The 12,660-nt window shown below is 34.4% G+C and overlaps 1 protein-coding gene across 1 annotated transcript; it reads left to right on the top strand.

Moving 5' to 3' along the window:
- The first annotated feature begins 329 nt into the window (after window positions 1–329).
- Window positions 330–12,449, top strand: LOC128994881 (zinc finger protein 729-like). Its single transcript, XM_054419708.1, has 3 exons — window positions 330–543; window positions 6,961–7,095; window positions 10,800–12,449. Exon 3 carries the CDS (start codon window positions 11,295–11,297, stop codon window positions 12,438–12,440), a length of 1,146 nt encoding a protein of 381 aa, XP_054275683.1. The 5' UTR covers window positions 330–543; window positions 6,961–7,095; window positions 10,800–11,294; the 3' UTR covers window positions 12,441–12,449.
- Window positions 12,450–12,660: the final 211 nt, after the last annotated feature.

Raw genomic sequence — 12,660 nt, 5'->3', positions numbered from 1 at the left:
TAAGAAAATACGATAATTCTTGATTCGATATTTTTCGTACTGTATATACAATAGAGCTGGTTATCGACATTTTGTTCTTCTTTTTCGGGTTTTTTTTAGAAACGAGTATAATTTTACGTATATTGATTGATATTGGAACCTTATTTAGTTTAATTAACCACCTTATGTAAGATTTATATTATTTTAACAATGTTTTATAGCATTGAACGAAAATATTAACATTTAGGGTAACTTTTAGGGTAACTCAAAGTAGATTTAGGGTAATTTAGGGTAATTTTAGCCCGCCTTTAGGGTAAAAACGCAACAACGAGGTGGCAACCCTGGTCTAACCTAACCTAAACCTAAGATGAACCTTTTTAAATTTGTCTTGTTTGACATTATATTCTGTTGCATTAATCATTAATATCATATAGGCCTAAGTTTGGAATATAGCCATTTAATAGTATACAGTAGTTCTAACCATGTGCAGTTCAAGTTAAAGGAAACTAGGCCCATTCCCGACCAAACTGGACCAGAAATTTGTAGATGAATAACTAAACACGGGTAAGTTATGAGCTTAGGTATATCTCCCCTATTTATAGAGGAAAATTAGTAGAAGGCCTAACTTAGTTTGGTAGGTGTATGGCTCTGGGGAGTGGGATTTTCCCCTTGAAACCCTTTATTTTGCAATGGAACAAAGTAAACCTTAAAAGCTTTATACCACCGTCAACGATTTCATGGGACACTGACCACGTTAAATGCTTTTCTTAGATCACACTAACATGTTCAGCAGGACTGAGTCCTTGGCTTCAATGAAAAGCATCTGCGATTTGGTCGACCATGCTAACCAGGGCTGTCGTGGTAGATCGTCCTTTAAGAAAGTCATGTTGGGCATTTATAAGTACTAAGTAGCCTATTTGACTCAAAATAATCAATTAGTTTTACAGACTATCTTTTAAAAGAGAGAGCAGGCAGTATGGCAATAGGTCTTAAGTTTGACAGCTGTGAGAGGTCACCTTTTATAAAGATGGGGATGGCCCGTGCAGTCTTAAGCAGCCAGGAAAACAGCAATTTTTCAAACAAGTTACTTAATCATATTCATGAGAGGATAAAAAATAGCGTTGATAAAAATTATTTTTACTCCTGAGTAAAAATGCTACTTTAGACCCGCAACACATACATTAACCCTCCAAGTGTCATGCGTCGCTGCAGCGACTCACGAACACTGTTTACGGCGAAGGCTCTATGTAGGGATGAGCGATAAATCACAGACTGTGATTTTGTCACCGATATTTTTAAGTCGCAGTCACAGTCTGTGACACGATATCAAAAGTAGCAGCTACCGGAGTCACAGTCTCTGTTCACCATTTGCAGTCGCAGCTTTTTAGTTCAAAATATCGACTGTAGAAGCGCGAGCAGCGCTGTGACTGAGCGAGTCACAGTCTCTGTTCCCCAGTCACAGGCTTTTAGTTCAAAATATCGACTGTAGGAGCGCTGTGACTGGGCTGTATCCGCCGTCCTTGTAAGTGCTTAGTGATGTAAAATTCCCGGGAATTTAATATCGAGGAAATATTCCCAGGGAATATTGCCGGCAATATTCCCAAAATTCATAAATTCCCGGGAATTTATTTTTAATTAGCAAGGTAGGTTTGAAAACTGTTACTTAATAGTTAAAAGCCATAATTATAAGGTTAAATCAACCACAAAAACTGAAATATATTATAATACAAAGTTTTAATTGAAATAAATAACTGGGAATTTATAATTTTATAAGCTAATTGCTCAAATCGGTCACTGTGTGGTAGTTTGTTTTAAATAAAACACAAACAATCTATTTTCAAAAAATGTTGATTTAATACAGCTAGTGTACCTGTTGCTCGAATTCAAGCTATTGCTAAGTATTACAGGTGTTATTTTAAAACGAATAAAAGTCATAATTTCTGATGACTTTAAAAGATTTCGCCTCAAGAATTATGGAAATACTCAAGATCTATATAACAGATCGATATAATCAACATTTCTTGTAAATATCTTATCATTTTTCAAAAGCTGATCTTGTTTTTTAGTGTTTTCTACAAATAGCCTTACACATAGCTGCATTAGGTTGTCCATAATAATGATTATAAATTCTTAAAAAACATTATTTCTATTTCTTCTTCTTGGTGGTGTTCTATGACTTTCCTACGGTTCCATAGTTTGCAAATCGGCTCTTTCAATTATTACTAAGAAATGCAGCACAGTGTTAATTCAGTTTTCTTTTAGCGAATTTCCCTATAGGGAAGTAGCTTTTACCGTAGTTGGCAAGGCAAGACCAATGAGCACATAATATGATAAGGCCGGGACCGATATACTTTTTCGTTTTGATGTCCTTAGAGGCCAAAAACACTGTTTGTTCAAATTTTTATGTCCGTAAATGGCATGTATATATGGCGGACATATATATACACAGACATATGTAACCTATATATGTCAGTAAACGTGATAACTTGAGTAATTTTTCTCATATTTTGATTAAATTTGGTTTGAGGATGTAGGGCAGGATAAACTTAAATGATTTAGCAAACCAGCATGATCGGACCATGGGAACAGAGTTTTATGGGGTGAAAAATGGTTGTTCTTATTTTTTACCCTCAAAACACAAAATTTCCCAATTTATATCTAGACCATTTTAAAGTACTAAAAAACAAATAATTTAGTAAACCAAAATGTTTTTGTACGGTTATTGTTTATTACAAAAATTAAAAAAAATAGCAAATTTAAAATTCCCATGCTATTATGGAGAATATTGTAAAATGTTGTAGATTGCTTGATTATGGAAATATTTTGATCAAACTTGGCACATTTATTTATTTTATTTAAGGCTGACCTTCTTCTGCATCGCAGTCATGACCTCCCATTTTAATCTTTTGGAGGAATACAAAACTTTAAAGGGCCCCAGGGCCTCACTTTCTAATTATTTCCCTAAAAAAGTTTCCTGCACAACTTCACGTTACGCTCTTTCCAATGACACCAAAAACATATCTATATATATATTGGTTCAGTAGTTTCGGAGGAGTAGGCCTAATTGTCACAAAAAACCTGCTTGCGTATCAAATAAGTATATATATATAGATAATCAGAAACGAACATAACCTAGTAAATATACAGGAAATAAAAATATTATTTGAAAAAAAAAAATAATTTAGTGTATAAATCAAGACTACATATTAAAAACAAAAAGGTTAGATGGGAAATACTGAAATGACATATTTGCTTTCTGTATTAATTTTTATGTTTCCTAGTCACTGTCACTTTCTATGTCAATTATATTTACTTCGTCCTTCTCGTCATTTACATCTCTAAATCCACAAAAATCGTCTTCATTGTTACTTGTCAAGTCAATCTCATCCTCATCCCCTTCTTCGATTGTGAGAAGGGACAGGATGTCTTCATTTTCTTCCTGTCCTGTTTCCTCTGGGTTGCCTTCTGCTTGCTTACTCTCTCTTAGAGGTTGAGCATTCATGAGTTTCCAGTTGTAAGAAAGAACTGTCAGTTTTGCTGCTCATTTAGATAAAAGTCTGTTTCTTTTCTTGGAATGCAATAATTAAAATCCATTCAATTTCATAAATTCCAAAAAAATTTTATAGAAATGTACATGGAATGACAACTCTTAGATTTAAATGTAAGAATTTACTATAGGTAACAAGTTTTAAGGTTCTTTAACCATCAATATGTGTTAAAACGTTCAGAATTTTAAAATTTTCATAAATTCCCAATTTTTGGGAATATTCCCAGTTTTGGGCCAAAGAAATATTCCCGGCAATATTCCCATTTTATAAGTTCCCTCCCACTGGGAATATTCCCGGCCCACATCACTATAAGTGCTGCTCTTTGTATCCTTCGGATTTTGAGCGAACTACTGTACTTTGAGCGGGCTTTGCACCCTATATCGTCAACAGCGCGAGATCACAGTAGCAGTCATTCGGGGTTTGGAGCAGTCACAGTCGCAGTCACAAGTAGCTGGTTAGCCGTTCGAGTGATGCACGCCAATGGCATCGTCACAGTTTCGTAGTTTTGAGTATCACCGCACGGAGCGCCACCGTAGCATATATCGCTGTGACTAGTCACCGATATTTTTAACCGATATTTCTTTGTCACAGTCACAGTTCCGAGTGATATTTTAAAGTCACTGATATTCTCATCCCTAGCTCTATGACTGACAAAATCGGATTGAACTGGATCGAGTTTGGTATCGTTCTTTTCATTATATTCTAAGCTTTCTCCAGAGGTCTGTCTCTAAGCGCTTTATGTTCTCCGAGCCGATCGTAATTGTAGCAGACAGCTGACGTGCGTATTTGTAAACAGGTTAGTTAACCTCGGACCGATGACTGATGTGTTTTATTATGTTTATCATTGTTTTAGTGTTAAAAATCAAAAGTAGTGATATACGTGGTGCATTATAAGAAGATTTAAGTTATTTTGAAGGGCTGGTTGATGATCCTGAAGAAGTAGGTAGTGATATTGATGTAAATTATCAGCCAGATTCCTAGCTATGGTTAGGCTATGCATTCTTAGCTAAACACTATGTACTGAAATCTGTTTTTTGCCCATAACTTATTTATTTGCAAATCTACTTCCTTATACTATTATATATTTGTAACCCTCATAAAATTTAGAACAAAGTGGCTATTTTCAAATATTTATAGGCCTATAATTTATACAATTTCATTGAGCGCGAACTTATTTTTTTTCAATTTTTCCAAAATAATTTTTATTTTTACCTAAAAAAATTTTTTTGAAAAAATATTTCTTAGGTTTTATGTATGATATTGAAGCCCATGATTTTCCAAACAAAATGGTATATAGAACAGTAGAATTAACATTGTTTTAAGCTTTTCAGATCCGTTTTAATAAAACCTTACAAATGCGCCAAAAATAGGCGGACATTAAGGCCTAAACTATGGACACTCGGAGGGTTAAAAACAGCTGTTTTTGCTGCAGTATGACGAAAAAGTATTTTAATACCTGATGATTATTATATGGACACCAGGTCCTATAACTTACAAGCTTAGATTACGGTAGGCCTACAGTACACAAATTTTAACGGCATTAATGGTTCAGATTTTCATTGGGCCTAAATATTATGATAATCTAGATCTACTTAGTACAGTACGTATATTTTCGCAAAACTAACTTACTGTGAAATTACATGTTTTCATTTCATGTTTATCAGCTGTGAAAATCCATCATTAACTTACATTGTTTACTTCAGCAAAAGACTGTTAACCATGTGAAAGTAATGTTTACCGTAGGCTACCTGGATTTTGCCGACGTAAACAAACAAATATATGTTATTAATTTATCAACTGTTTCAATGTTCAAAATTAATAAAAAATACTATGAGTTTTGTAATGAAGAAAACAATTATCTTTTGTAGTGTAGCGAAAAGTAAGGTTCAAAACACGAGTGAAATTGGGCCTTTACACAGTGGCAGTTCCAAGGGGGGGGGGGGGGGGCTACAGGGGCTAAAGCCCCACCCTTGGACCCTGAAAAAATAAATTTAAACGTACATTTTGTCCTTAAAACACGCGATGTCTTAAAACAGACATCATCAATGTAGTTTTTATTCATCTTAATAAGCGATGGCAGGAGTATTATTAAGTTCCACATGGATAAACTTTTTGGACAATAGCGTTAACGAATAAGACAATATTATGCTATGGAAAGTTGTATGCATCATCCAATTTTTACAGCAGTCAGCTGTGGACATGCTAGGCAAAGGCGAGCGAGGACGTAGAAACAGCTGATTTCCTGATGTTCCATAGTTAGTTGTCAAATTGTCTGCTAGACACTAACTTTACAAAGGCTTCAATCAGCAATCAGCGGTAGCACCAGTAGCCTATTATCATTGACTATATAAACAAAAAAAGTATAGTGTTAAAGTATATAGCCTAGTCAATGCTATTACTGGATTCGATAATATACATATTCTGACAGATCTATGAAATGGAGAAAAACGTAAGGTTAAAAAACGTGTTCACTTGCTTGCATGACATATATAGGCCGTTAGGTTTTCCTGTTAAGGTGAAATGGAAGGTTTTAAAACAATTGGGCACAGTTTTAGCCGTTAGAAATGGCTTTAAAAAGTCACCATACGGCTTTTAGGAGATATAGCTTCGTAGTCTACAGTAGGGCCTATGTTTTGAAATTCATGAATGCAAGTTCGTCATAGTTTGATTTTTAAAATGTCTACTTGCTCATGACAATGACAATTAACAGGTGAAATGGGAGGTTTTTGGACAGTTGGACACAGATATAGACATTAATAATGGCTTTAGAAAGTCAGTAAACAGCTTTTAGGAGGATATGGCCGTAGCCTACAATATGTTTTGAGATTTATAAATGCAATCGTCATAGTTAGTTTTAAAAATGTCTACTTATTCATGACAAATAAATGGGGAAATGGGAGGTTTTACACACAGTTGTAGACGTTAAAACTGGCTGTACAAAGTCACCCAACGGCTTTTAGGAGGATATGGCCGTAGTCTAAAGTGTGTTTTGAAATTCATGAATGCAATCGTCATAGTTTAATTTTTAATATGTCTATTTGCTCATGACAAACAACAATAACTTGGAGTTTGACAAAATGGGAGTTTATGGACAATTGGTCACGGTTTTAAGTGTAAAAATGGCTTTAGAAAGTCACCAAACTGCTTTGAAAACTCCAAATTTTCCCAGGGGAGAACCTCAGGACCCCCCTGCTTTATTGGGGGATGCTCCACACCCACCAATCCCCCCGGTAGCCCCCCCCCCCCTGACAAGGTCCTAGAACCGCCACTGCCTTTACATATTCTCGATTATTTGTAATGACTTACTTTCTACTCTATAGCCTAAATATACTATTGTAATGCTTTGAATTAATTGTTTAGACTAAATAAACAAAAACTTTCCTGGATGATTACAACAAATGTATATATTTAATGAAATTATGATATTTTTCAGGAGAAGTAATAGATTTGAAGAGGAAAAGGAACTTCAATTCATGCCGCAAGAAAGATAATTTACATTATCTGTTATAATACTTAAAACAACGTTTAAATCAATTAAGTGTTTTCTTCTCTAAAAGTGCAATTTAAAGTAAGTAATTAACTATGTAAAACTTAAACTATACATTACTTTTATATAGTTGATGCAATATTATTTGGGCAAGAAATTAAACAAAGAAGCAAAGTTCTTATAAATAAGTAGGATGATTCAGGCCTTATATTAAAGTTGATTGATAGGCCTACACACATAACTGTTAAAACATTTAACAAATCAAACAGAAATAGACATTCAAAACCAACTGACTGATTCCAATTAGTTTCTAGCATGTCTAAAAGGTTATGTCAGAAATTGAAAACTAAAAACATGTTAAAGATCACTAAAAAGCGTCCCCTTGAGTGTCCAATATGTAGACAAACTTTTTCAGCTGAATATACAATGAAGTGTCATATATATTTACACACAGGCGAGCGTCCCTTTAGATGTTTGGCATGTGAGAAAAAATTTATTCAAATAAGCCATGTGAAGTGTCATTTGTTGACACATTCTGGGAAGTGTCCTTTTAAGTGCACTAAATGTGGAAAATCCTTTAAAACTAATAAAGATTTAAAGCGACATACATTGGTTCACACAGGAGAGCGACCTCATAAGTGCACTATATGTGGAAAATCCTTCATATCCAGCAGCCATTTGAAGAGTCATACATTAGTTCACACTGTAGAGCGACCTTATAAGTGCACTACATGTGAAAAACCCTTCAAAACTAATAAAGATTTAAAGCGACATACATTGGTTCACACAGAAGAGCGACCTCATAAGTGCACTATATGTGGAAAATCCTTCACAAACAAATACTATATGAGGCAACATATATTGGTTCACACCGGAGAGCGACTTCATAAGTGTACTACATGTGGGAAATCCTTCACAACCAATTCAAAAATGAAGCGACATTCACTGATTCACACAGGAGAGTGACCTCATAAGTGCACTAAATGTGGAAAATCCTTTAAAACTAAGGACTGTCTGAATAAACATTCTTTGGGTCATACCAGCGAGCGACCAAAAGTGCACTACATGCGGAAAATCCTTTAAAACCAACAGCCTATATTAGGAAAACTGCAATATATTTAATGAAACATTGATCATTGTACAGCGTGGTGTTTTCCTAATAATGTTACGAGGATTGTAAAACGTGACTATGCCATGAATTGCAATGTTGTTGATCCCACTTATAGGATTTTTTTGAAGTGGTAGGAGTCAACAATCATTTTTTTTTTTTAAGTTAGATTTCTTATTAAACTTTTAAATGAATTTATTAAATTTAGTTTATGAAAATTGAGATGGTCAAGGAAAACATAGCAATTAATTACAAGGTTTAATACTACAAGAATATAAATAATCTTACAAAGCAAAATATTGTAAAGATATTTGCTCCATTGTTCATCAAATTTATATTGTTATAAAGGGTGATTGAGAATAAACCGGGCATTTTAAAAATAAACATTAATCATTGGATTTTTTCAATTAGAACTTTTATGTCTGAAAACACTTGCCATTTAAGACATGCATTATTTGCTAAACATACTATAGGCTACACTTGTAAGATATCCTTAACTTTTAGAAAATATCAGGTGGAATCCACTTTCATTCATACAGGTTTGAGTTATTTTCTTAATTTCTTGCATTACACTTCCATAAAAAAAAAATATTTCTGCAACTTCCTGGTAAATAGTGTCCTTTAAGATCCATCAGAGTTTGGGGTTTGTTCAGAGAAACGTCTCCACAAAAAATTCACACACACGCACAAATCTCTTAATGTGGAGGCTACAGAATACCACGGGAACACAAAATAAACCCTTTATAGGAACCTCTAATACACAACACCAATGCCATTGAATCCTGAGTTGTATTTACGGTCAATGGTAGAATGTACGGTGGATCTTGTTGCAAATAAACTAAGGTACATTTTGTTTATCAAACGTCTTACCTGTGACTTAAAAAAGTTCTTGAGCACATCAACACATTGTATTTAATTCCTCAATTTGTATTTAAAGCTTGCCGAGCCCTTTAAAAATGTACTATGTGGGAACAGTTATTTGTTTGGCCAAACAGCCTCTTTTTCGGATGGGTCCTCTTTTCCTCAAAATTTTAACCTACTTGAGAATTGTATTTTAGCTGAGAATTTATTAAATCATGACGTCTAAGATGAAAGGGAACTAATAAAAAGTCCCTGCGCTGCCGTGATAGGCACGACATTTCGCACATATTCACAATAGTCAAACGTGTATGGTGTTTATTATCTAGTGCTCCATGACTATTAAAATAAGTTTTTTACATACATATAACAACTTGAATACAGGGTGTTGTTTTTTTTTTTTACGCAACACAAATAATTACAAGTATTGTGAGGTTGATTACTATATTGAATTTATATTAAATCTTAAATTAGGATAAACCTACATTAGTTACATGTCTCACAAAGTTACATAAACTAACTGATATATTAATTTAAGTATATTTGTTAATTGTTGTATCACTAGTGAATTAAAAGGTACTGTATTAACATTAACTGCTTGAGTGTTTGACCTTATTTAGGTATTGTAGTTGAACTGTATTCCACCTACCTAGTGATAATCCCTCTTCTTGACCCTACACCATTCAGCTCATTTTATTCTATAAAAAATTAAAAAAAATGACAATTAGCTCCTTGTATAAAATAGACAGTCAAGCTTAACATACTGAAAAAAATTCTACATCAGCCATGTTATCCGTCTTAAGAGCTATTATATCAAGAGCTTTCTTTTTGGGGATCTCAAACTACGCATAAAAATCTAGGTAGACACAAATATCTGATCTTTATTAAACATCTTGTGATTTAATTTTAAATTGTATACCTAGAAAAAACTATAGCTCAAAGTGGAGAAGAAGTTATTACCATGGATGATACACCTTTAGTAGATTTCTCATCCTTATCGATCAGCTGAAGACAATTTTATTGTTAGATCTGTCGACCACAGTGAATGAGCAATATTTATTTAGGGATAAAATGAAATCGTTATAACCTAACCAAACTTGCTGATTATGAAAAAAATTTAATGAAGGTTTAATAATCGAATAAATATTAGTTTTCAATCGATATTAGGGTAGTCCAGTTAAGAAACTTCTTGGGTAGTCCAGTCTCAGTTACATCCTGCCCACTACACCCTCTTCCAATAATACTCCTCCCCCAAATCACTCTTACGCTCTGAAGTCAAACGGCACTCAGACCTATCTGACGGTTTTGACAGTTTATTATCCCCACCCACGGCAAAGAATAGAACATTACTCTGTCTGTTTCCCAATGTTGTCAGCTGCCCACTTTTTCTACCCATATACCTATGTCCTATTTATTTGTTGAATACACCAAAGTGAAAGATCCCCTCTCACTCTGACAATTAGACCAATTCGTTAATTACAAAACAAAAATGTGGTTTGGATTCCACTTTAAACTGTAGGTACCATGTTTACCACGAGCTGTGTGGGATATTAAATAACAGTCATCTCTAAGGAACATGTTGGGCTTAGTCACTACAAGACTACAAGATCGCGCCACTCTTCCTACACTCATTTGCATTCATACTTGGCTTAAAATGCCTACCTTCGTATGGTCGCCATTTCAATTAAAAGTATTAAAGTATGTTAAACAAAATGCAGTGTAAAGTTTTAAAATAATTGGTCAAGCTAAATAAACATAAAAAATACCTAAATGATTACAACTAATGTGTATATTTTATAAAATATGGTATTTTTTTCAGAAGAGGCAATAGATTTGAAGAGGAAAGGCAACTTCAATTCATGCCACAAGAAACATAATATTAAAAATCTGATGTACTTAAAACAGCAGCTAAATAGATAAGTTGTTACCACTTGAGAAGTGCAAATTAAAGTCAGTAATTGACTATGTAAAACATAAATTTAAATTACACCATTGACTAAGTCAAAGATTATACACAACTTGAATATGGCTGATGCAATAGTATAAAAAAACTAAACCTAGACGCTACTTTTTCTTTTAAATGAGAAGACTAGTTTTACATGATGGGACATAAATGTCAAGCAAAAAAATCAAATTGCTTCAAGTAGTCTATGCTGTAAGCAATTTAATACAAAACAATATTTGAGCAAGAGTTGTTTTAAAGTTGATTGATACACGTATATCAAAGGAAATACGCATACAAAGCCAACCGACTAGTTCTTATTAGTTTCTAGCAAGTATTTAAAGTTAGAAGCTAGAAATTCAAAACTATAAGATGACCACTAAAAAACCTTCCCTCGAGTGTCCAATATGTAGGAAAATGTTTTTAACTCTATTAGGAATGAAGGGTCACATATATTTACACACAGGCGAGCGTCCCTTTAGATGTTTGAAATGTGAGAAAACATTTATTCAAATAACCCAAGTGAAGTATCATTTGTTGACACATTCTGGGAAGTGGCCTTGGAAGTATCATTGTAAATGCACTATATGTGGAAAATCCTTCACATCCAGTAGCAATATGAAAAGTCATGCATTGACTCATACAGGAGAGCGACCTCATAAGTGCATTATATGTGGAAAATCCTTCAAAACCAAGAACAGTATAAAGAATCATACATTGGTTCACACAGGAGAGCGACTTTATAAGTGTACTGTATGCGGAAAATTATTCAAAACAAAGAACAGTTTGAAGATTCATACATTGGTTCACACAGGAGAGCGACCTCATCAGTGCACTACATGTGGAAAATCCTTCAAAAGGAAAAGTTATGTAAGGAATCATATATTGCTTCACATAGGAGAGCTACCTTATGATTGCACTGTATGTGGAAAGCCCTTCAAAACCCATACACAAATGAAGCGACATGCATTGCTTCACACCAAAGAGCGACTTTTTAAGTGTACTATATGTGGAAAATCCTTTAAAAGCAAGCATTGTTTGAAGCAACATACATTAGTTCACACAAGAAAGCAAACTCATAAGTGCACTACATGTGGAAAATTCGTCACAAGCAAGAGTGGTATGAAGATTCATACATTGGTTCACACGGGAGAGCGACCTTATAAGTGCACTACATGTGGAAAATCATTCACAACCATTAGCACTATGAAAAGACATACATTTGTTCACACCGGAGAGCGACCTCATAAATGCATTATATGTGGAAAATCATTCACAACCATTAGCGATATGAAAATACATACATTTGTTCACACCGGAGAGCGACCTCATAAGTGCACTATATGTGGAAAATCATTCACAACCATTAGCAATATGAAAATACATAAATTAGTTCACACAAAAGAGCAACCTCATAAGTGTACTTTATGTGGAAAATCCTTTAAAAGCAAGCAATGTTTGAAGCAACATACATTAGTTCACAAGAACGTTCCAATCGTTCGTGTCTCATGGGAGTAAGGTGGCAGAAAAAGGTGAAGATGGCATTGATCTTTGATCATCTTGACATACATGGTTTCCGTTTTAAGTGGAAAGATGGGCAGCTTCGGGCAGGGAAGGAAGATGGTGTGGCCAAGCTCCGTAGCATGTTTAACTTGGACCTAAGTGACTTTCTGGCTAAGCAGAGTTCCCAACATGCCATGGAGAGAAGCTTCACACAGGATCCGACAAAGGTCGACAG

This window comes from Macrosteles quadrilineatus, unplaced genomic scaffold (assembly GCF_028750875.1).
Source record: "Macrosteles quadrilineatus isolate MER2022 unplaced genomic scaffold, UCM_ALF_1.0 Scaffold_5__1_contigs__length_97177068, whole genome shotgun sequence".
NCBI lineage: Eukaryota > Metazoa > Arthropoda > Insecta > Hemiptera > Cicadellidae > Macrosteles > Macrosteles quadrilineatus.
Note: the sequence above shows the minus strand (reverse complement) of the source record. Positions and strands in the feature narration are given on the sequence as shown.

What these genes read in the sequence shown, in the direction of transcription:
- LOC128994881 (XM_054419708.1), top strand. Translation starts at nt 11,295, where the DNA reads ATGACCACTAAAAAACCTTCCCTCGAGTGTCCAATATGTAGGAAAATG.